The 27060-nt window shown below is 38.8% G+C and overlaps 1 protein-coding gene across 1 annotated transcript in view; it reads left to right on the top strand.

Annotated features, from left to right (window-relative positions):
• LOC134680460 (kinesin-like protein KIF21A) overlaps positions 1-27060 on the top strand; it is a 112937-nt gene that overhangs the window by 51625 nt on the left and 34252 nt on the right. The window contains exons 4-9 of the mRNA XM_063539590.1: positions 12981-13223; positions 19836-20148; positions 20753-20911; positions 23200-23402; positions 24285-24521; positions 25741-25902. Coding sequence (XP_063395660.1) covers positions 12981-13223; positions 19836-20148; positions 20753-20911; positions 23200-23402; positions 24285-24521; positions 25741-25902 — 1317 coding nt within the window. The remainder of the gene's footprint in view (positions 1-12980; positions 13224-19835; positions 20149-20752; positions 20912-23199; positions 23403-24284; positions 24522-25740; positions 25903-27060) is intronic.

The following is a 27060-nucleotide window of genomic DNA, read 5'->3' as shown; positions in this document are numbered from 1 at the left end:
CTATATATCTGTAGGTTGATACAGCTACTTTGTTAATAGTCAGAAAAGGGAACTACCTAAACATTTGATCAAATGATAATGTATTTAACATTAAGATAAACACGTAACGCAGTCCCGAATACGCCTGACGTGGGTGTACCAAACTGCATTCACGCATAATCGCGGAACTGTTTGAATGCTAATCGGTTTTATATTTCATAATACCAGGGACAGGAACCGGTTACCTTAACCGGGGTTTTTCATAGGGTTATTTTAGAAGCGGTTGTAAAAACCCCTACCATAACGGTAACCGTATGATAAGGTAACACTTTGATTCGGTAACCGTATCAGATACGGTTAACCTCTGTTACCGGTAACCGAAATAAAAACCCAGTCTATTCAGTTACCTCATTATAAGGTTTTTGACTAGTTCAAACGATTGCAATCTTTACGCCCACTTAAATTCAACTTGTTATTGAATAACCGAGGTTGGCATGGGCGATCTATGAAGCCTCCAGCACAAACAAGTTTTTTTGCCGTTCCTTTGCTTATCTTTATACCTACCCGTGTGGTGTGTTCTTATTTTAAATCTTATTATATTATAAATAAAATAATTAAAATAAATAATGTTAATAAATAAATAATTTAAATAAAATATATAAAGTAATAAAAAAATAAAAAAACAAAAAAAAAAATAAAAAAAAATACATAAAATAAATAAAATAAATAAAATAAATAAAGTAAATAAAGTAAATAAAGTAAATAAAGTAAATAAAGTAAATAAAATAAATAAAATAAATAAAATAAATAAAATAAATAAAATAAATAAAATAAATAAAATAAATAAAATAAATAAAATAAATAAAATAAATAAAATAAATAAAATAAATAAAATAAATAAAATAAATAAAATAAATAAAATAAATAAAATAAATAAAATAAATAAAATAAATAAAATAAATAAAATAAATAAAATAAATAAAATAAATAAAATAAATAAAATAAATAAAATAAATAAAATAAATAAAATAAATAAAATAAATAAAATAAATAAAATAAATAAAATAAATAAAATAAATAAAATAAATAAAATAAATAAAATAAATAAAATAAATAAAATAAATAAAATAAATAAAATAAATAAAATAAATAAAATAAATAAAATAAATAAAATAAATAAAATAAATAACATAAATAACATAAATAACATAAATAACATAAATAACATAAATAACATAAATAACATAAATAACATAAATAACATAAATAACATAAATAACATAAATAACATAAATAACATAAATAACATAAATAACATAAATAACATAAATAACATAAATAACATAAATAACATAAATAACATAAATAACATAAATAACATAAATAACATAAATAACATAAATAAAATAAATAAAATAAGAAATAAAATAAATACAATAAATAACATATATAATATATAAAATAAATAAAATAAATACTTCCGGTCCTGTAATAATAAAATTATAGGTCGTCCGTTTAAAACGAATCCTCAGCCCGCAAGTAGCTTCCGAGCCTCGACAATAATGTACTAAAAATGTAGCAAACCAATAAGCAACGGATAATAAAGGTTACCATAACTGAATGAAAACCTGTTGAAAAACCCTTAACAATGTTAGGGTTACCGTTTCAATAAGCTTACCATTACAATCAGGTAACCTATGATAGGGTTACCGAATGATAAGGTAACCGAAACGATTGGGTTACCGAATTGATAGGATTAAGCGTAAAGAGGGGTTTTCCGGTCCTTGCATAATACTTGCATTAAATTAGGCTCTCATACTATAGGTGGCTAATAGAAAAACAGATGGCATAAACTATAAAAAATAAGGGAGGCGTGTTGAATGGAATCAGCCAATTGCATTGGTTTATTTATATCCAATTTAATCACCTCGACCTTAGATGGTAGCCATCCGCTATATACGACATCCGCAAAATTTCAAATACTATTCTTTGAATGGGCCGTTGCCAGCGAAATCATCCAATCTCCATGGACTAGGAAAAGTAAAAGTACATAGAATGACATGTATCATAAGAGCAGCAGACAAAACATTAGCCAACCACCGAGATCCATACATCCATATTTAGTAACTCCAAGCCAAAACAACCTAGCCCCAACCACCGTCATCACTACACCTTATAAAACAAAGTTCCCCACCGCATCGGTCTGTCTGTGTGTATGTATGTTCGCGATAAACTCAAAAACTACTGAAAGGATTTTCATGCAGGTTTCACCTTCTTCTTCTTCCTCGTTCTCTCAATGCTGCATGAGGATCGCGACCACATGCAACATCTCTCCATTGATTGTGGTCATAAGCCAAGTGGACCGCACGGTGCAGGCTGCCGCCACTCGTCTTCTTCACCAGTCTTCACTCGTCTTCTTCAGGTTTCACCTATCAATACAGTGATTCTCGAGGAAGGTTTAGGTGTATAATTTGTTGAGGTTTTGTGTAACCCTTGCGAAGCAGGGGCGGGTTGCTATTACATAGTTATATTATACCTATTCGCGACCTCACATTGCAAAACGCATTCGTGTCTAATGACAATCAATCAAGTTTATGTAACATCACAAGTTTATTTTTAACCTTTTGATCGCCCTACCGTTTGACAAATGACTTCCACTGTGTTCCGTAGAAATGGATAAAGTTAAAGGTTACCGAAATAGGATCTAATGGGATGATAAAACATACGTCTTATAATTTATGACTTTGGGAACTAATCGCGTAATCTACTCGCAGTAGAGAATCCGGTTTGAATCCGGCCTCCGCCACTGAAGGGCTTGGAAACTTTTTCTATAGTATGTGACATCTATTTTAGTTTACAATGTTAACTGTTTGTCAAAATTTCTGAAACATTTATCAACATAATTTGTATTTATCGTTATTGGTTGATTTATTGTTAAGTGGTATTTCTTCCGGAACACGGACGCATCAAGTCCAAAACGACGGAGGTAATCATTAAATAAATTTACTTTTATGCTCAATTAAGTCCCGTTTCAGTTGAATTATATGAAAATCGGCAATGTTTACACCCTACTTTTCTGTCTTCCATTTGCATACAAAAGTGCAAAACAGAGGTTGCTTCGCTGGCTTTTCTCGACATATTTAACAAAGCCGTTACAAACTTCTCCGTTTTGACTTTCATAACCGTTGACAGTCATAGTCTCTAGGAATCCGGCTGCGCGCACCGATATAGATCGCATGCGCCGGCGCCCTTTTACGGACGGCGCTAGCGACCTTACCGTGTGTCATTCGCTGACATAATTGGTGCGCGACTTGACAGAGTTCATTTGCGTATAAATAGCTGAGGTTAAACTTGTGACTATGATTTAATTACTTTAATTGAAGGGATGTTTACAAAGACAACATAACTGACTACACTGGTTGACACTTGAAACGATTGACAATGTTCTTAAAAGTGTCAACCGCTCTAAGCAGTTGTTGTTTTTGTAAACATCAATTGTAGATGTTTTCAATTTTTAACACAGAAAAATTAATCTGTTTCTTTTGTTATGTGTTCGTACGCTAAGGTGCCATCTACAGTAGGGGTTGATATTTAGTATGAGATTATAATTTATGCATGTATATATTGTATATTATTACTATTATTATTATTTGTATCTCCTTGGATATCACGGGCCTATAATCCCGGTTTTTTGATAGGCTTGCGTGGGGACACAGATCCAACACGTAGAGGCCCCTTGGAGAGCTTTTATGTCATGTAGAACGCCTGCTGGAACCCGTTCACAGGTGTAATAATAGACACCCGTGAACCGGTCTCAGCAGGCATTGGGACTATTGTAGAAAAAGAGAACAGTATACCGGTCTATGGATTGAAGTTTGGGTGGACTATGAGACTGGGCTATTGTAAAAGAGGTCATTATTATTATTATTGTTTATTATTGTATATTATTATTGTTTATTTTTGTAAACCTGTGTTGTGTACAATAAAGTGATTACTACTACTACTACTACTATTATATAATTTTATTACATATTTTTGTATACCAAGAGGATAGGACTTAAACACAAACGAAGTGAAGGCATGCTTTGAGGAGAAGTGCATAATTATAAGTTAGGTATACTTACCAAAGTTTCCCCAAGTTACAAAGCCATAGTGGTACGACGGACAGAAATACGCAAGGTACCTATCATTGCTGGCGCTGGAGGTGCTAACATGACTAAATTAGTTTATCTTGCTTTTTTCGTCACGCCACATACTTATGGCATTGTGTTTTGGGGAAACGTAGACTATAATATGTACCTGTAGCCTATACTCAAGAGTTTCATGGGAATCGTTGGCACGTGATTGAGAAAAGGAATCATTAAGGCAAGTAGGTGTTGCGTTGTATGTTATTGTAGTATCGATGTGCTCATTTACCTATGCGATAGTTTGATAAGAGTTATCGATCGATATCGCGCTACTGTTCTGAGCGCAGATTATTTCTATCGAGAACAACTGTGTTTAGGACCTAAACGTCATTAATGCGTTATTTTATATGCGATTATTGGGCTTATTGTTATGATCTTATGCAATGTAATAGCGTGGACATCGCATGGATTTTTATCGCTGTTCTCATATACAGAACTATTACGGAATATTAACTACGATAGTTATATTATTGTTTTGGTTAAATTTTGTTTGTAACAAAAGTGTTATTATCTTTTGGCGGCGTCCTAGTCTAGTTCCTAGTTCAGTCGTTAGTGTAGTGAGTTATGGATGTTTGCTATGTACATATTTATATATAATTATATATTATATTACAATATCGTCGTCTAGTACCCACAACACAAGCCTTATTTAGCTTATTGTGAGACTAAATCGATCTGTATAAAATAATTACCTATGTATTTTATTTTTATCTAAGAGAGCTCAGTATGACTTATTAGAAATGGACTTATTGTACACGCAGATCCTTCTCCAGTCAGCTAAATGTCTTCAGAATCAGAATAACACATTTGTCTATTAATATAATTGGATCATGTGCTCTTTTACAACTGCACTGCGGACGGCCACTTATCTCAGTCATGCACATCTCCACAAATAAGGCAACCGGGATCCGTTAGTCAACCAACATGTCAGGCAATTACACTAGAGTTGCCATTGCCTTACAGAGCACTCCTATAGAACCTATATTCTACATCTTCAGATCCGTAACAACTATTAAGGATTAGCTTATGCAGTTGGACTAGTGTTGGTACTGTTAAAGGCCTGTGCACACCGCACACCTGTGCGTGACGTGCACGTGCGCGTGCGGAGTTGTAGTATACAGATCCTTATGAGAGATGGCACACCGCTTGCGTGACGTGTGCGTGTGCGGCTCCAACATTTTAGCGCACGCACACGCGCACGTCACGCACACGCAAGCCGGTGTGGCTCGGCCTTAAGTCTACCTTTGAGAGTCTACTCAGTTTTTCATATCAGTCATTAATATGAAAATTAATACAAAAGTTTTCTTAAACGCATTGTCTCGGCATCTAAGTAATTACAATCATTCAATAACGGCTATTTCCCTTATTGTTTATTTAATTTAGATAAAACCTACAAAAATTTTGAGGAAGTCTTTCGAAGTTTTCGAGTCCTATTATGTTGCGCTTAAAAGAAGTTATTATTTATGTATTATCATATTTTATTAGTCTAGTTGCATTTTCCTACTTGATGTATTTAAATTCATAGACAAATGACTCATAGCTATTTTTCTCTAGCGCCACACAGCGAATTTATTCTAGATAAGCGTGATAAGCCTTAGATAACACACGATAACAGATAAGTTGACCGCGTGTGTATATATGTATATGTTTGTGTAGGTAGGTAAATATGACATTCGCTTATTTTAGGATAACTCAAGGCTTTAAAGATAAAGTGTCCTTGAGATTAACTTAAAGTCAAAATGTAAGCGGCATTTTTAAATATACGCTTTTGATGCCAACTTTTTTTTAAAGCATCGTAAGTCAATGTGCCTTTAACTAGCAAAAATGCTTATTTATGACTATTATGGCGTAATTTCCCAAAGTAACTTTCATCCTTTCCAGGAGTTTTTAATAAATTGCTAGCTTGGACCAATAATGTTGGCGTGTGCATGATATTATTGGATATGAATAATGGCGGTCAAACGGTATAATAAATAATTCAATTGTGAACGAAATCATTTTCTTTCTGCTATATTAACTAGAATATTAAATTGCTAACTAGATCGGTGCTCCCATATTTCGCACATGAAGCTATAGAATCTTAAAACACTTGTCATATCTCAAGGCGGCGCATTTTTCTACCGGCTAGCACGTTTTTATGGGTCTAGACAGCACTGTTTTACTGCTAAAAATGCGCGCGGCATATTAAATGTATTGTCACTTTCAATTTCAATACAGTCGCAGCCAATTCACACAGCATTTATTTATACTATTTTGCATGATACTTGTATCTTACGAAAGCAAATAAAGAAGAACAGAACATATATGATAGCAAAAACTTACCGAATTTCATTAATCAACCTTTACAAGAAACTTTATCAGAAGTCATTAAACTTATCTTACCATATACTTAGTAGATACTCCGTTTTACTCCTAGTGGGCTTTTTTCAGCTGATTTTCAGCTGACTTAATGAAAGTCAAGTAATTTTTAGACAAGCAGTCATCACATAATATAGCAGCATAGTAATCACACCATAATACTGCAGTCTTGAAGTAACGGGTTGGCTTAAAGTAATGAGAATTTTCGTTTGCGGAAATATTAAAAAAAAGACAATAGCTATGGGTTTTCGAAATTTTACAATGACAAACAAGAGCATATTTTAAATTACAAGAAAACATTATATATACAATAAACGTCTCCCACATCCGATTTCTCATAACGGTATTCAAACCCTCTGCGTCATGCTTTGGACAACGTTTTATTAACATTACATAACCGTTTTATTGCCGTTAATTTTAATTATTTCGGCATATTAGCTTGTTATCTATATCATGCCATCATTCACAATTGCTAACTGACTAAAAATTTTCATGAAATCTGCAATTGATTGATATTTTGAGAAAATTGTTTATGTATCATATTTTGGTAAAATGTATGCAATGACGTTTTTAACTGGTTTTAGGCTCTCGCGGAAAAACGACTTAACGTTTCCAATCCTAGAATATCCCCAAGACTTAAATCAATCGAAGAATTTTGGCAAATATTATATACTCTGATATGTATATTGCGATAGTAGGCAAAATATTATAGAATAAAATAAATTTTACCGTGTAATTACAAAACGATCAGTCAGAGAGTACTTGGTAGTTTGTCCAAAGTGAAAAGCAAACGGTCAGAAGCATGTTAAGTAAACTAACACAAGGGAGGCCAATTACTTCATTATTGAATTTGGTTCTAATGTTGGATATTGCATAGTTCTTCAATATAACATCCAGAAATCCATGGCCATTGTCTTTTTGTTTTTATGTCCGAAAACAAAAATTCTCATTACTTTAAGCCAACCCGTTAATTAGCAACAACCGCGATCTTTGGAAACAAATTCTTAATGTTATAATAACTATGTTACAAAAATCTTCACACGTATGGTCATTACTTATTATCTCCTATTACCTCACAGTATACATTCGTATTCGCAACAGTTTACATAACACAGTTTACCTCGGACCGTTAAGATTCGCAGATGACATCAGAACATACAGAACGGCATGCGCACGAGTTGATTCTTTGTCCAACTGTCCGGCGCAAGTGATAAGCGAAAATATACATTATAACCATTTTATCTTATCTACATCATCAAAGCTCTAAGTTTTTTTTGTTATAGCAGGCAAACGAAAAGACGAATCGCGTGATTGATGCGCGCATGGACACCCGCAACAGGAGAGGTAGTGATCCAAAAAACTCGAGCCCTGTTAGCTCTTTTTTAGGGTTCCGTACCCAAAGCGTAAAACGGGACCCTATTACGAAGACTTCGCTGTCCGTCCGTCCGTCCGTCCGTCTGTCACCAGGCTGTATCTCAAGAACCGTGATGATAGACAGTTGAAATTTTCACAGATGATGTATTTCTGTTGCCGCTATAACAACAAATACTAAAAACAGAATAAAATAAAGATTTAAATGGGGCTCCCATACAACAAACGTGATTTTTGATCAAAGTTAAGCAACGTCGGGAGTGGTCAGTACTTGGATGGGTGACCGTTTTTTTTTTTGCTTTTGTTTTTTTTTTTTGCATTATGGTACGGAACCCTTCGTGCGCAAGTCCGACTCGCACTTGCCCGGTTTTTTTAGGGCTCGCCTCAAAGCTAAAAGGCTAAAAGCCTATTTTACTAATTAAATAGAAAAGGCTTTTAGCCTTTTAGGCGTCAAGAGATGAGGCGAGCCCTAAAAAAAGAGCTAACAGGGCTCGAGTCTTTTGGATCACTATTCAGAAAGGTAGAAAGTGCGTTGTTGGCTTTCAAGATGGGAGTACGCTCTTTTCTTGCGCAGGCGACAATTCATTCCACATTGCAGCTGTAAGAGGCATTTCCTTGTCAAAAACATATACGTACGTACAACTCTAATTCGTAACGTCGTACGTACTCTTAATTTGCTCTATACGGCTTTTGCCATGCTAAACGCTAATGTGATTTAATTTACATAATCGCTTTGACTCCTGTCTCAGACCATCTCTAAGATGATATAACATCGCCATACCGTACAGAGGCATCTAAGTTGCTGGTAAACATTATTAAAAATGTATTGATTTATTTCGTGGCCTTGTCACTTAATAATTAAAAACAGAATATCCGTTTATAAATAAGTATTTATTTCGTTGACTGGTTCTTCGATTCCATGTCAGTTGTCAAAAATCAATATCAAGAAATAAATTCCACATTGCTTTAAAGAGTTCCGTAGAGCGAAGGGAAGAGTATACGACTAAGTACTTAATATCTGGGAAACCAAGCTTTACTTGGAAACCACATAAAAAACTCAAAAATGCGCGTTTTCCGAGAGATAAGACCTAGCTAGATCGATTGTTTATCCCCCCCCTATATCTAATTTCATCCAAATCGTTAGAGCCGTTTCAGAGATCCCCGAAATATATATATGTATATACAAAAATTGCTCATTTAAAGCTATAAGATAACAATCTTTAGCAAGAAATACTTGTATCAGTTCACGACAACCGTTGAGAGGACAAGAGTTGAAAAAATATGCCAAAAAAGATTTGCGCGTCGCGAGTTGCGTTATTTGCTTAACATTATCAAAATCAATTGCAAATACTCAATAGTGAGTATCAAATCAATAATGCATAAAAATGCCTTCGTTGTACACTCTTAACCTTAACTGACATTATAATCCTTATAGCCATAGTAATAAGGTTTAGTATTAGACAAACTATGATAGATTTTCGATTAACTCGTGTCGAAGATACTTCATAAAAGATTCACTGCACTCAACGGACTCTTCAATTTTCGCTCGGCCTTGTGCCGTTTACATGGACATGTTTATACTTGTACCTATGTGAAGACGATAATTTGATCGGCAAACTACCTTCCGCAATAATTATAGGCCCGATTCGGATTTTGAAATAGACCTCTATTAGATATCTTAACGATACGATACGATAACGATATGTTTAAGATCTATTAACCTGTCAAATTTGACATTTGCGCGATTCTGGAGATACTCTGGAACGATTTCCACAGGATATGACTTAGAGATCCAATTCACATCTAATAGATATCTTACTCTATCTAACTTAAAAGTGACATTGGTTGCCCGAATTGCGCTGCAAAAGAGGACTAGTTGATATCTGAACTATAATGTATCTAGAATGGATCTAGTACGTGTCGTCTCTTGTGAATATCTTGAAGTTCGAATACGGCAGTATCTTCCGCAATAATTATGTTGATAGACATACTTAGTGGAGGCCATACAAACATGAGCATACTCATTAAACAAATGTCAAATATTTGTATTTGTCATTTGTTTTTGGTAAACTTTACTTTTACTAGCCAAAATACGCCTCAAAGGCAATAGTATTTATTCTTCAAATCAAGCGTAATATATGCCCTGGCAGCCCAGACATCGAAACTTGCCAAGACAAAAGCAATTTTTATTTGTAAAACTATAGTACATTGTAGGAGAGGACGGAAAACCGCTAAAAGATGGACGAGTGAGTTCGAGGGCCGACACGTTAGTGGAGGCCCTCGAATAATACGAGTCCATCTTTAGCGTTTCCGGCCGAGGCATTACATAGTGCTTTTCACGACTACTGCAAGGAAATAAGAAAACATTTACATAACTATAAGTACTAGCCCGCGATTTCTCTGGTAGCAAATTACTAGCCACTGCCTGTACTGTCTCTTATCATTTTCTTCACTAGAAGAACTCATTTTTATAGCGAGCGTAGATACGCGTTTCTTATATTTTTTAGTCAAACACAATATACACTATCCAATTCAGTAAGTATTTTCAGATCCCGCCTTTTTTACTTTTTTTACCACTTTTAAGAGGCGTTTTTCTGTTATTTGCTTCAAACCGATTTTGAATTTGCTAAAAAAACCACAAACAGCTACAAAAGTCAAAAACGCCTTAAGCGTGAACTGAATGGATAATTGTTAAAAAAAAACCGGGCAAGTGCGAGTCGGACTCGCGCACGAAGGGTTCCGTACCATAATGCAAAAAAAAAAAAGCAAAAAAAAACGGTCACCCATCCAAGTACTGACCCCTCCCGACGTTGCTTAACTTTGGTCAAAAATCACGTTTGTTGTATGGGAGCCCCATTTAAATCTTTATTTTATTCTGTTTTTAGTATTTGTTGTTATTGTACACGTCAAGTCTGTGGGTTAGATATACTCAGCGAGCTTACAATGCCTTGCGCATTCAATACAATAATGCGTTTAGGATGCTGTTGAGACTGCCGCGTTTCTGCAGCGCATCGTCCATGTTCGCCGAGGCGCGCACAGACCGCTTCGATGCCGTGTGGCGCAAGAAAACGGCCTCACTGCTAGACAGAGTGCGCGGGAGTACCAACAGCATTCTAAACATGATAGCTAATAAGCTAGATTGTCCTGTGTTATGGGCAATGGGTCAGCGGACAAAGTCACTTTTGTTTATAAATTATTAAATATTTTATTAGGTTACGGTTGTTACTAACATAAATTATAAGCGATAACTAACAAATGTATGGACCTTATGTTGTCTTTAATAAAGAAATTTTAATTTAATTTAATTTAATTTAATAGCGGCAACAGAAATACATCATCTGTGAAAATTTCAACTGTCTAGCTATCACGGTTCGTGAGATACAGCCTGGTGACAGACGGACGGACGGACGGACGGACGGACGGACGGACGGACGGACGGACGGACGGACAGCGAAGTCTTAGTAATAGGGTCCCGTTTTACCCTTTGGGTACGGAACCCTAAAAATGAAGTGAATGGTTTTGTCATTTCTTTTATTTTTTAAACTCAAAGAAATTGGTTCTATAAATAACCTAATTTTATTTTTGAAGGAAGAAGTTGCGCAAAAAAGACCTTTTATTGTTTTTTTTGTTTTAAATGATACTCATTGCTGTAGCGAACTGTCACCAATGACAGATGATGATAACAATGAAACATTGTAGTAGTGGTGGTTCAGGTGCTACAGCTATTGCCTACTTTCCAGCTTGGTTTTAGACCATCTATTGCTACATTTCCGAACAGTGGCGTGAAAAAGATTTAATGAAAAGTGGGGTGGAAGTCCTTTTTATAGGCCTCAGGGTGGCTTGAGGATTTTACAATGTGTAAATATTATTAAGTTACTAAAGGGCTGCCTGAAGAGGCTGAAGATGTTGGTACCGTGGCCATATATGCTATGTTTTCTTAATTATTCCTTTTGTGTATCTTTTCAATGTTTTAATATGTATTTTAATATGTGTTATCTGTCGTGGCATCACCGAATGGGCCCTACGGAAGACCAGCGCTGGCTTTACAGCTAGCATTTCGTGATGCACACTTATTGATTTCTTCTTTCCATGATGTTGTTGTATGTACATGTTCGTAGATGTTTTGTGATCGTCACGAATAAAAATCTTTTATCTTTATCTTATATAGTTCGTAGCTCGCTTAAAAGCCAGCATTAATGCATAAAACCAGACATTTCCTAGGGTTATCTTGAAAGAGAAAGTAAATGGACACGGCTAAGTGCTAAAATCTTACCAAACAATCGCCTCTTTAAATTTAAGTAGCCAATCAATGTATAGAGGTAAAATATAAATAAAGCTCCATTGACATTTAGCCGCGTCGCAACGCTGACTTTCCCTGCACGACTATCTGAGAGTCACGAGGTGTGGTCACATACGGTCATATATTTCAGCGCTTTGTCGGCACAAAATGACTGTGAGAGAATTTCGAAAATTGAAGTTTTGGGGGTCATTATCACAAAACCGTAATGACTTAATTGAGTTTTGGAGTAGCCCTCCAGGTCTGGATGTTTAAAAAATCCTTGGACCATTAAACTCATAAACTGTCTTTGTAATTAGCCGAATATATCTTCATAAAAAGACGTTCTTCATAAATATTCTTGTGCAGTTCTTGGGAAACAAATTGTAGATGGTTAGTTTTGAAATGCAAGTATATTAGAACAAAGAGGATTGTTTTAAACATGGAATCCTTATCAAAATCTTACAATGCGCGGGTTAGTCACTATAGAAAGTGAGTGCGGTTGCGCTCCGTGACCGTGGAACCCCACTGACGTCATTTTGACGGTCTAATTGTTATATAGCTTATGGCGGTCACTCACCTTACCTGTAGAGTATTTCTATATATGTATGATTTAGTAGTAAGATGGCTTGGAAGATTTTGTTAGAAGTTGTAGATACGATTTAAAATTATAAGAAGATATTCTATTGTAGTTTATGCTTTCTATTCATTACAGAATTACAGATTCACTAAAACCACTACCTACATACATATATAGAACTACATATCTATCTCGATTTACCAACTTAGTCCGTCTTTCCTTTCCCCAGACTGGATCCGGCAAGACCTACACAATGGGCAGTGGATGGGAAGGCGAGGACAGCGACGAAGACCGAAAAGGCATCATCCCACGGGCGATCAGGGAACTGTTTGCGGGCGCGGAGGCGAGAGCGGAGTCCGCGCGCGAGCAAGGCCAGCTGCCGCCGGAGTTCTCCGTTCAAGCTCAGTTCATAGAGCTTTATAATGAAGATATTGTGGATCTGCTGGACCCCGCTAAGGATCCCTATGCTAAGGTACTACATACAATCCTTACCTATACAATAGGCAGTGGCTGGGAGGGCTGCGATTTTGCACACATATTATTATGTTATGTAAATCGGATGACAATGCAATATTATGATGATATGGAGCTGATCTGATGGAGACAGGAGGTGGCCAAGGGAACTTTGTGATATAACAACGCAAACTTTGTGTTTGGGTTAGTTAGACTTGTCTCGATGAGTATTAATTGCCTGTGGAAAGAAAAGTACCTACAGTCAGCGATAAAAGCTTGTACCAAAAGTGATTTATTTATCAAAGACTAATTTAATTTATATCAACGTTTATTTGTTGCGGTTGCGGAAGCGTTGGTGACCTAGTTTCCCCTCAGGGCTCGAAGATCAGATGGCAGTCGCTGGAAAAACTAGTGCCTACGTCAATTCTTGGGATTAGTTGTCAAGCGGGCTCCAGTCCATGAGCCGTGGCAAAATGCCGGGATAGCGCGAGGACGAAGACGAAGAACGTTCGTCTGTTGTAAAAACATTCATTACTCAATTAATTGGATAATCAGATCGCCAATCACGTCTCAATTGTAATTAAATCAGATAAGATCCCAACAGGTCTGATTGACCAACAATCTCCTTTTACGTTTGCAATAAAATTTACATACGATTGCTGAATGAATCGACTCAATGAACGAGGTGATTTTATCGGGGGATTATTGAGCCGTGACCTTTTTTTATAGTACTTAAGTTGTATTAAGACAGGTTGTTTGGGCACTTTGAAAGTTTATGATGACATTCATGGTTGTTGTGTGAGTATATTGCATTGTTGGATTGTCGATGTTAACGAAATAATTAAAGAAAATCATTATAAGTAAGGGGCCATCCATTAATTACATCACACGTTTAGGGAGAGGGAGGGGGTCAAGATAATGTGACATATTGTGACATGGGGGAAACACAAACTTTGTGACGTCACTTTAACTTAAACAGTAACCGAAAATTTATTTAAATTATTTTCTTCGCTGACATTTAAATAACAAGTTTTTAAAACGATAATCGTTTTTATTCGTTTAATTTTCTTTCCTAAGCCGTTTTGGCCCTTTGGGTTATAAAATTATTAATATTTATATCGTCAAAAATATTTTGATAATATATTAATAATACTTAGGTACTTACTTAATCCGATTTGGCGATTTCGTAGAAAAAATGTGACGTCACACTAGGGGGGGAGGGGTTTGCCAAATGTGACCAAGTGTGACAAGGAGGGGGGGAGGGGTCAAAAAACCTAGAAATTCGTGTGACGTAATTAATGGATGACCCCTAAGGGCATTTATTTGTGCGATGAACATAAATATTTGTTCCTGAGTCATAGGTGTTCTATGTATTTAAGTATTTGTATATGATACATATATCGTTGTCTCATGTAGTACCCACAACACAAGCTTTCTTGAGCATACCGTGGAACTTAGTCAATTTGTGTAAGAATGTCCGTAATGACCGTCCGTGTATTTATTTATTATCTATTATTAATATTATTGTACCTCCTTTTGGATTTCACGGGCCTATGAATCCCAGTCTTTTGATAGGCTTGCGTGGGGATAGAGATCCAACACGTGGAGGCCCTTTGGAGTGCTTTACGCCAGATGTAACTGCTATTTTTGTATGTAGCTAGAGTGATACACGTAGTGAGAAGTGAAACATTTAATTGGTATATTATTATAAAATTACACTATAACATATCACAAGGAAAATTTATTGTCGAGTGACAGGAAGAAAACGAACGCCAACAGGCCTTGACATATTTTCAAATTCAAATTATGTGATGGCCAGCGTTACACTTCCAACACCCCCCCATAACGTGGGCATCATCATGGCTTCAAGCCACACCAAGCTGACGAGTGAACATCTCGTGCTTGACACAGCCCAGGGGCTTAGTGAACACATCTGCTAACATTTCATCCGTAGGGATGTATACAATTTCAACGTTAAACCTATCTATCATATCTCTAACGTAATGAAATCTTATTTCTATATGCTTGCTCCGTCTGTGATGAGTGTGATTGGTAGCAAGCTGTATAGCAGATTGATTGTCACAATACATAACTATTTTACAACTAGTCGTCATTAACAATTCCTTAATTAAAGCTTGTAGGAACACCGCTTCTCTACTCGCTTCGCTCAAGCTGCAATACTCCGCCTCGGTGGACGAAAGCGATATGCACGACTGTTTGAAGCTACCCCAAGATACCGAATTACCGCCGTATTTAAACACATACCCCGTGTACGACTTTCGATCAGGATCAGCCGCCCAATCTGCGTCAGAATAACCCTCCAGAACGGGATCTAAATTCGACTTCTTAAATACCAAAGCCTTTTGTTTAGTACCTTTAAGATATCGCAGTATACGCTTGGCTTGATTCCAATGGAATTCCGTATAACAACTGTTAAATTTACTTAAAAATGACACGGCAAACGAAATGTCAGGTCGCGTAGTTACACATAAATACATAAGACTACCAATCAACTCTTGATACGGAAACTTCGTTACAATGTTATTCGTAGCATTATTAGAACTCTCAATGACCGAACTAATATTAGTTATCATGGGAGACTTTACAGGCTTACAGTCTGTCATGCCAAAACGATCTAACATATTGTCAATCCGGTTTTCCTGACTAAGTTTAATGGAAGTTGCATCACGTTCTACCTTTATACCTAACATGTTTCGTACCGGACCTAAGTCTTTGAGTTTAAAAACCTTTAACAAAGAACTTTTTAACGTCTCAGCCAGACGTTTGTCATTATAGAACACGAAAAAATCGTCAACATACAGAGCGATAAAAACAATCGACTCACCTGATCTCTTAGTGAAGATGCAGTCCTCTTGTTTACACTGTCTGTATCCCAAAGAAAGTAATACATGTTTTACCTTTTGGTACCAAGATCGTGAAGCTTGTTTCAATCCATAAACAGCCTTTCGTAATCTATAGACTTTGTTCTCACTCCCAGGGCATATGAAACCTTCCGGTTGTTGCATAAAGATCTCCTCCTGCAAATCTCCATTCAGGAATGCTGTCTGCACGTCTAAATGATCAATCTTAAGGTTCATTTCCACAGCCAGAGATAGCAACAATCTTATAGAGCAATGACGAACGACCGGTGAAAAAGTTTCTTGGAAATCTTCACCATATCTTTGGGTAAAGCCTTTCGCTACCAACCTTGCCTTATAACGTGTAATGTTCCCATCCGAGTCTCGCTTAAGGGTAAAAATCCACTTATTTTTAACGACGTTCTTGTCAACCGGCTTATCAGTAAGCTCCCAAGCTCCGTGTAAGACAAAAGAATCGATTTCTTCTTTCATGGCTTTCTGCCATAACTCTTTATCTTCACAACTTAAAGCTTCTTTGACAGTACGTGGCTCTATGGGCCCTGTCACATTACACACGTTAGTTATATTACAGGTTGTCTTAGGCATACGTGGACGTAGGTTATATCGTTGACCAGTAGACTCTGGTGCCAATTCAGGCAACGTTACCGAATCTTCACTCGCCTCGCGTTCACATTCCAACTCAACAGGATGATTTGGTGATTCTACAGGAACAGTATCTGTTTCCGCTTCAAGTGTATGATCTGACGACTCAGCCAACAGGTACTCTGGCTCCGCCTCAAGTGGATGATCTGACGACTCTGCCAACAGGTACTCTAGCTCCGCCTCAACCGGCGTAGTCTTCAGCGTCTCCCTCTCATCATCACCTCCTGTAAGATAAATAGGTTCAAACACACGTTTTGGCCCTATTTTAGAATGTCTCCCTGGAAACAAAGATTCGTTGAACACCACATCACGTGATATAACGATCTTATTGTCATCAGGATTGAACAAACGATATCCTTTGACGTTATCACAGTAACCTAAAAAGATTAGCTTTTTACTTTTAGGGTCTAATTTTTTACGTTTACAGTCATCTACATGAGCAAATGCCTCGCAACCAAAGACACGCAGATTTTTAAGGCTCACTTTCTTACCACTCCATACCTCCTCAGGTAACCTACCAGAAAGTCTTGAGCTTGGCGATCTGTTGATCAGATACGCCGCTGTATTGACAGCCTCTGCCCACATCTTGTCATCGAGATTTGCGTTATACAGTAGACATCTAACCTTGTCAAGTAAAGAACGATTCAGGCGCTCCGCGGATCCATTCTGCTGACTAGAATAAGGTACCGTCAGCTGATGTACTATGCCTTTCTTTTTAAGAAAGTCCGTCAGCTCAGCATTTACGTACTCAGAGCCATTATCTGTTCTCAGTACCTTGACTTTAGCAGTACACTGATTCTCTACCAGTCTAATAAAATCTTTAGTGTACTTACACACTTCACTCTTCTTTGCAATGGGATAGACGAACACCTTCCTGGAGTAGTCGTCTAGGAACGTGAGGACATAGCGCTTGCCTCCGAGAGAAGTAGTCGGCATCGGCCCCATGACGTCACTGTGAATGAGCGCCAGCCGCGCCTCGGCCACCTGTTTGTTTGGATTTGTCACAAAGGGAGCGCGGGATTGCTTACCCTTAAGACACACATCACAAACTTTCTTCTGAGTAGTAACCTGAAAGTCAATGTCATTAGCAACCTTCCTAAGTGATGCCAAGCTATCAAAATTAATATGAGCTAACCTTTGATGCCATAACATCATATCCTTAGAGGTAGATGACGTTGTCAGATTGACTTTACCCACAGAATGAAGCCTGTAAACTCTCCCAACTTTCCTAGCATGTAAAACTACTTTACCAGCTTTAAGTATGTCACATCCATTATTATCAAAAATAAATTTAAATCCCTTTTCAGCAAGAGTAGACACAGATATTAAATTAACAGTAAGGTCGGGTATAAGCATTACATCTTTTAAAGTAGTATCTATCGTATGTCCACGAGAGTTAACCGTAAAATGTACGTCACCTTTCCCGTTCACCTCTAACTTCTTGCCGTTGGCAACACACACCTCCTTAGTCGACGACTCATCGAGAGCTTGAAACCATTCTTGGCGTCCTGACATATTATCTGTCGCTCCAGAATCAATAATCCACGAACTGTCAGTGTTAAGTGCAGACAACACCATAGAAGTCGACGTCGCTCCATTGCGGTCCAACTGAGGACAATCCTTCTTGGCATGTCCTTTAGAACGACACTTCCAACACCACAACTTGTTCGTACTTGACGAGGTACTAGCGTGCTTCGATGTACTAGAGGCATTTTTCTTCTGGCCTCGGGAGCTAGCCTTTTCATTACGATTCCGTGTAAATAAGCAGCCATCGTCGCTACCACCAGCGGCGCTCCCTTTCCATCTCTTATCTTGAAGAAGTTTTGTTTTTACCATATCTGTAGTTATGGCTATACTCGAATGCTCCAGAGCCATGATCATGGGCTCATAATCTTGGGGCAACCCTTGGAGCATAATAGCAGCCAGAAATTCATCATCAAGAGGTTTCTTCATGCTACTCAATTGTTCAGCAAGTGACAAGATCTCGTTGACATAAATCTCCATGCTATCGAACTTTTCCAGCTTAATCGAGCATAAAGTTCGCAGACACGACAATCTCCTGTTCAACCCGGTGTCATCGTACGCCTTCTGCAAGGCATCCCATACATCCTTCGCAGTTTTCGCCTGCGCAATGTGAGGATAGCACGATTTATCAACACTCAAACATAGCCTCGCTCGAGCCCCCTCCTCTTTACGAGCTAATTTGTTAGCGTTCTCACCTGAGGTTTCGGATTTTTCAGTAATACATTGCCACAAATCCTCGAATACGAGTATGTTTTGCATCTGGAATGCCCAATCGCGATAGTTGATTGTACCTTTGAGCTTCTCCAACGCAACTTTCGGATTACAACTATACTCATCCATAGTGAAATAATAATATTTTCCACAAAATATTCACACTTCGCGGGCTTCAGCACATAACCTGCTAGTAAATTAATTACATTTGTGCACAAATATTTCAAAAAATACAATATTATTTCAAATTACGTGACATCATACGGAAAAATTTATTGTCGAGTGACAGGAAGAAAACGAACGCCAACAGGCCTTGACATATTTTCAAATTCAAATTATGTGATGGCCAGCGTTACACTTCCAACAGTAACCCGTTCACAGGCGCAACAATAAACACCCATGAACCGGTTGCAGCAGGCATTGGGACTATATAATGTTATTAATATTATTATTTCGAGAACTAAAATAATAACCAGAGCTCGGCGGGGGTGAGCTGTTTTCAGAGTTTGCACAACATGGACATGCCTTGTCATTCGATGGTATATGTGGTGTAATTTAATAACTATATAAATTATTTTATTTACGCTGCCTTTCCGCTACGATCTTTACGTCACCATTAAAACAAATGAATTATATAGCAAGCTTTTTTAGTAAACCTCTTCAAATAATATGAATATCCATCCATATGCTACTATTATATAGTTTATTTGTACATAAGGTATTGTCATTTTAGTTTAATTATAATGATTAAAGTTCTATTTTAATATTTCTTTCTAAGGTGTATCTATATTAATATGTACCCTTGACATAAGTGATGTCAAAATGGCTCACCCCTGCCGAGCTCTGATAATAACGCCAGTCCTTTGTTCTTCCAGGGCGGCCTCAGAATAACAGAAGACGGTTGCGGCGGCGTGAAAGTCGTCGGCGCATCCATGCGCGCCGTCCGCTGCGTCAAAGAGGCCCTCTCCGCCCTCCGCGCAGGCGCTCTCGCTCGCACCACCGCCGCCACGAACATGAACTCGTCGTCGTCTCGCTCGCACGCGGTCTTCACGCTGCTCATGAGACAGAGACGGCTGGCGGCTGATCAGGAGCGGGACGCGGAGGCGGAGGCGCCCGAGCAGTATGAGACGTTGACTGCTAAATTCCATTTTGTGGATCTGGCGGGCTCGGAGAGGCTGAAAAGGACAGGTACCAAAATCAAGTGCTATTTATCCTAGTTCTCACTGAATTATGACATAGCTATACTCTGGCACAGCGACCTTGTCAATAAGCGGCAAATTAAAAAAATGTAGGCGCAAAGAGTTGACTTCCCATAGAAAATCAGAATTTCACGCCTTTTCTACTGACAAGTTGGGTGTTTCAGTATAAAGTGAAATGCATCCCTTGTAGTGGTATTAGGCTCAGCAATGACAACATTACTACAAAAGCTGGGTAATAGGGAATTGCCAGCAACGTGACTACTTGGCGCAAAACTAAGTGGCGAGTCAGGTCATAAATTCATAATGCCATTTCTTTCACTCTTGGTTGGTCTTAACAAAGGTAAACGAGATAGCATTATGATCTCAGTCGCCAGCTGGTATTGCGGCAAGTATAGTTATACGGACAAGTAAAGCGAAACCACTTAAGTAAGTAAAATCTAAACAACTTTAACCTCTAGCCGCCCAGAGACCTATAAAAAGGTCTCCTGTTTCATTCTAATTTGAACTTTGTGTTGACAAAATAAAATTTAATTTTGCTTGGCAAGGTTCGACGAATGGACGGCTATAGGTTAAACATGAATTTTTCTCTTTAGGGGCAACAGGAGAACGCGCAAAAGAGGGCATCTCCATCAACTGCGGCCTACTGGCATTAGGAAATGTCATCTCCGCCCTCGGCGACAGAACAAGAAAAGTCATGCACGTGCCGTATCGAGACTCTAAGCTTACTAGGCTACTTCAGGACTCGTTGGGAGGTAAATGCGACCTTGTTGTAGATGTAACAAAGTTCATTTTAAAGCAAAATAGAAAATGTCGTCTCTGTTCTCGGAGATACATCAAGAAAAGCCATTCATGTGCCGTATCGAGACTCTAAACTCACTAGGCTACTCCAGGACTCGTTGGGAGGTAAATAAGTCCTTGTTGTGTAAATAACACAGTTCATTTTAAAGCAAAAATAAAATGTCATCTTTCCTCGGAGATAGATCAACAAACGCCATTCATGTGCCGTATCGAGGCTCTAAACTTACTAGGCTACTCCAGGACTCGTTGGGAGGTAAATGCGACCTTGTTGTGTATGTAACAAAGTTCATTTTAAAGCGAAATAGGAAATGTCCTCTCCGCTCTCAGCGACAGAACAAGAAAAGTCAGGCACGTGCCGTATCGAGACTCTAAGCTTACTAAGGTCGCCTCCATAAACTCGCGAACTAAATTGACATGAGTTTGACAAATAAAATGATACCAGGAATAGCAAAGAAAAAATAGTCACGGGTAGGGTACATCGCCAATTACTAGCCACCCCCCAATTACTGGCCACTTAATTTGATTTCTATTTATAGGTGAACAAAGTTCATTTTAGTATATAAGGTACGAAAATCCAATTATTAGCCAGTTTTCAATTACTGGCCACCTATTCCAAAAATGAATTCTATTTACAGATAAATAAAACTCATTTTCAGTATAAGGAAAATGGCCAGTAACTGAAATTTATCCACAACCCACTCGTTCAATAACTGGCCGCCTCTTACAAAAATGAGTTCTATTCACCTATACACAGAATTCATTTTAGTATAGGTGGCCAGTAATTGAAAACTGGCTAATAATTGGCGATGTACCCTATATGTCGATAAAATGATATCGATAAGTAAAATATTGCACTTACTACCCATGTCATAATTATAAAGGGGTCACAAACGATTTCGATTAATATGAATGTGACGAGAAAAGTGGTTAATTCGATTGTAAGATTGTGTCGTTACCTATCAAATCAGGAGGTGCGGATGAGAAACTGACAAATTTCAGTGTCATGTTAGTGTGCAACAACTTGCCGTTCTTTATTTCAAGAGCTCGGTTGTCGCCATAAATCTAAAATTGGTGATTTAATTTTATACATGTGGCCGGTAGATGAGATTGATCCATAATTATTTATACTTGGTCAAGCAGATCTTGTCAGTAAAAAAGGCGGCAAATTTGAAAAATGAAGGCGCGATGGGATATCGTCTCAAAGTAAATTTGAATTTCGCGCCTTTGTCTACTGACAAGATTTGCTTGATATTGACCTAATTGTCAACTTAAACGTCCAGTTTAGGGACTGGTCTTCACAATCGAAGCCATAGGGATACCGAGGCGATTTAATTTTTGCGTCCACACCACTCGAATTAAATGAGAAATTAATCACATTATACGAAATATTTCCCCGTCTGGGCCGGCCTTTTTTGTATTTTGGGCCAAAATCACTTTTTCTATGTTATCACCTACAACTTAATTGTTACTCTAGCTGTAAGTTTTCCTAACAAATAAAACAAAATAAATATAATAAAATATTTATTTAATTACAATATGTTTATTAAATATCCTTGTCTCTATTAGGTACTATAAAATTGCACAATTTTGGAAATACCGACATTCTCTAATTCAAACTTTTTTGAAAATATCGATATGAACAACAATGGCCAAACTGTGGTATCATTTGTGCATATTGACCTGTCAATTTAGTTCGCGAGTTTCTGGAGGCAACTTTAGGCTACTGCAGGACTCGTTGGGAGGTAAATACGACCTTGTCTTCAATGTAATTGAGTTCAGTTTTCAGTAAAAAGTCTTCACATGCTCTCGAAGCTTACTAAGATACTTTAAGACTTCTTAGGGGGCAAAAGCAACCTTGTCTTCTATGAAATAGGGTGCATTTCTCAGTGAATTGCTTTGTACCTTCGCCTTACCGAAACGCCGTAAGGTGTATTCGGGTAATACCGAATGTCGGATAATTCCGAAATTCAGATGAAAATCACCCTTAATTCTATCATAATAAAAGTGTCTTTTCGGAACTATCCGACAGTTTTCGACATTCGGAATTACCCGAGTAAACCTTACAAAATCATATACACGGTGTAACATGAGGAAACCGAATAATTTTAACAGCGTATTCCTGATCATATTTAGAGACAAAAAAGTCCTATAAACTTTTTTGATATTCGCCTAGTTTCAGAGATAATATTAATTAAAAAAAATTCCCATTATGAATGGTTATTAATTGTTTTTTAACTTACAGGTAACAGCAACACCGTAATGATAGCCTGCGTGTCGCCAAGCGATCGCGACTTCATGGAAACCCTCAACACGCTCAAATACGCGAACAGAGCGCGCAACATCAAGAACAGATGCGTCGTGAACCAAGATCTCACCTCTAGAACCATCAGCCAACTACGGCATGAGGTGGCCAGGTTACAGTTAGAGCTTGCTGAATATAAACAGGTAAGAAAACAAAAGGATAAAGTGGGAAAGTTTATCCAATCGCTCGTTAGATGGCGCTGTGCCTAGCGGCGTGATTGTTACATCGCGCTAATGATTGTGTCGACATACATTCCTTAAGCGGACGCGTGCAAATACGCGACAGCGCGAAACATAAGAACGATGCGTCGTCAACCAAGATCTTACCTCTAGGACCATCAACCAACTACGACATGAGGTGGCCAGGTTACAACTGGAGTTAGCTGAATATAAACAGGTAAGAAAACAAAAGTGTACAGCGGGAAAGTTGACCCAATCGCTCGCTAGATGGCGCTGTGTCGGTCGACACGCTTGCTACATCGCGCTAACTCAAAAAATGAAGAGATTTTGTAGCTTTGTTAATAGTAGAGTACGGAATCTCCGCCACGGAATCGAGTCTTAAAGAGTCTGACGACTCCAAAGATTTCTTTTTTATGCCAACACCAAAGACATATGTAACTTCGTATAAGATGAATAAAGTCGAAGGAAAAACTTGCCTCGAAAATCAAGAAATAGTCATTCTCGCATAGATGGCGCACACACCTTTGGCCTATCCTCGGCTAGATGGCGTGACGACACCGTTTCATATTTCACAATTTTAACACATAGATATCAGTGAATGAGTATGGGTCAAAACAATATAAAAATACTAAAATCATTTATCCATATATATACATTTTTTTGATAATTTTATACGTGTTAATTTTGAGTTTTAGTCGTGTGTCGATAGATGGCAGTAAATTTACAGTGACTACAAAATTTACTATGACAGGACCCCTTTATACTATATCTATTCTCTTTGCCAACACCAATATTATTTTCACCCTATAGCCATTTATCATATCTTTAATGATTATCTTTTTACAGGGTAAACGCATCATATCAGAAAACGGCGAGGAAGGCTGGAGCGACGTCGCGCAAGAGAACGCCATACTAACAGGCGAAGTTGAATCCCTCCGGCGGCGAGTCAAGGCCATGCAAGGCACCATAGACCAACTATCGGCGAAGAACAGCGAACTGATTGCCGAGAAGGCTCTTGGGAACTGGGGGCCGAAGGATGGCAGTCCAGAGGCTGCTGATTGTTCGCTTACTGCTTTAGTTCAGGTGTGTACTGTCTTCCACGCTTCTCTTGCCAAATTATATTTTCACCACACCAGCTCGGAAAGGCTAACTTTGCACTTCAAAAACTGATAGCAAAGTTGCATTTTATTCACATGTGAGGCAAAGTAATCAAATGCAAATTTTGAGTTGTTTTCTTGTGTTTGCTGGTTGAATTGACTTTTAAATTATGACTTGAATGATAAATATTTAATTACATTCATTTGGATTTGATTTGGTATGTTTTTGTTTGATATCTTACAGTTCATATTTTCTTCGGTTTGGTGTGGTGAAAAATTTTGTGTTTCACTCGGTGGCAAATTTTGTTTAACCCTCGTTCTTTGAAACCCTCACAACGCTCAAGATTCCATTTTTCGAGCCACTCGCTACGCTCGTGGTTCAATTTTGGAATCTTTCGCTAGCTCGGGTATCAATATTAGCATGAGCAGTAAAGTTAAACAACAACTTTGCCCCCTTGTAAAATAAATAACTATTATTACATTAACATGTCTTTTATTTATTTTTCTTCTTAGGCTAGGTCATTTATAACATGAATATAAAAGTAACATTACTATTATTACATTGAAAACGCGAATATCAAAGTTTTTAAATACCTGCATGTGATACAATGGCCATAATGACCTTCAACGCGGGGCAGTGGGGAGACACTCCTGACTTCGGGCAAACTCGGCTCCGTTCGGCTCAGCATTGCTCCGAGCAATTATTAAGATTGACACAACGTGACGTCCATTTGCGTGCACGACCACAGATAAGATAATTACTTGAATTTTGACAACCCTAAATAGCCGAAAGGGATAGTGCCATATATTAGAAAGGGACAGCATGTTTCGATCCTGAACCGCTGTCAAACTTCGGTTTTGTAGGAAGTTTCCTTTCTGTACGGTAGTACTATTATTTATTCTGTGCTAATGGTTTTTCGACGTGGAGATGTACCCATAGAGCGACTGGTGGTGTAAGGCAGAGTAGAAGGTACCCGAGCGCGAGGAAGGTCGCCCATGAGGTGGACGGACCAAATAAAGGCAGCAATGGACGGCCCCTTGCACGAATGCGCTAAACGCGCAGCCGTCAGGGAGGATTGGAGGCGAGCCGTCAAACGTGTCACAAAGGGAGACTTCCAATGTTGACCACGACCGCTCTGTCAAGAGTGACCCGATCAAGAAGAGAAGAATGGTTAAGTTACTAACCTTTCAGTTTGATTTGGCAGGGCTACGTAGGCGAGATAGAAGAGCTCCGAGCTCAACTCATGGAAGCCAATGCTCTATACGAAGCGAGTCGGCGGCGAGAAGCGATGGCGGCGCGGACACGACACGAGTCCGTGCACGACACGTCCTCGATCATCGACGAGGCTAAACGGGAACTGTACAAGGTATGTGGAGTTTATGAACGTTCTATACGAAGCGAGTCGGCGACGAGAAGCGATGGCGGCGCGGACACGACACGAGTCCGTGCACGACACGTCCTCGATCATCGACGAGGCTAAACGGGAACTGTACAAGGTATGTGGAGTTTATGAACGTTCTATACGAAGCGAGTCGGCGGCGAGAAGCGATGGCGGCGCGGACACGACACGAGTCCGTGCACGACACGTCCTCGATCATCGACGAGGCTAAACGGGAACTGTACAAGGTATGTGGAGTTTATGAACGTTCTATACGAAGCGAGTCGGCGACGAGAAGCGATGGCGGCGCGGACACGACACGAGTCCGTGCACGACACGTCCTCGATCATAGACGAGGCTAAACGGGAACTGTACAAGGTATGTGGAGTTTATGAACGTTCTATACGAAGCGAGTCGGCGGCGAGAAGCGATGGCGGCGCGGACACGACACGAGTCCGTGCACGACACGTCCTCGATCATCGACGAGGCTAAACGGGAACTGTACAAGGTATGTGGAGTTTATGAACGTTCTATACGAAGCGAGTCGGCGACGAGAAGCGATGGCGGCGCGGACACGACACGAGTCCGTGCACGACACGTCCTCGATCATCGACGAGGCTAAACGGGAACTGTACAAGGTATGTGGAGTTTATGAACGTTCTATACGAAGCGAGTCGGCGACGAGAAGCGATGGCGGCGCGGACACGACACGAGTCCGTGCACGACACGTCCTCGATCATCGACGAGGCTAAACGGGAACTGTACAAGGTATGTGGAGTTTATGAACGTTCTATACGAAGCGAGTCGGCGACGAGAAGCGATGGCGGCGCGGACACGACACGAGTCCGTGCACGACACGTCCTCGATCATCGACGAGGCTAAACGGGAACTGTACAAGGTATGTGGAGTTTATGAACGTTCTATACGAAGCGAGTCGGCGACGAGAAGCGATGGCGGCGCGGACACGACACGAGTCCGTGCACGACACGTCCTCGATCATCGACGAGGCTAAACGGGAACTGTACAAGGTATGTGGAGTTTATGAACGTTCTATACGAAGCGAGTCGGCGACGGGAAGCTATGGCGGCGCGGACACGACACGAGTCCGTGCACGACACGTCCTCGATCATCGACGAGGCTAAACGG

This window comes from Cydia fagiglandana, chromosome 3 (genome assembly GCF_963556715.1).
Source record: "Cydia fagiglandana chromosome 3, ilCydFagi1.1, whole genome shotgun sequence".
Taxonomy (NCBI): Eukaryota; Metazoa; Arthropoda; class Insecta; order Lepidoptera; family Tortricidae; genus Cydia; species Cydia fagiglandana.
The sequence above is the reverse complement of the archived record's forward strand: the minus strand, read 5'-3'. Positions and strand labels throughout refer to the sequence as shown.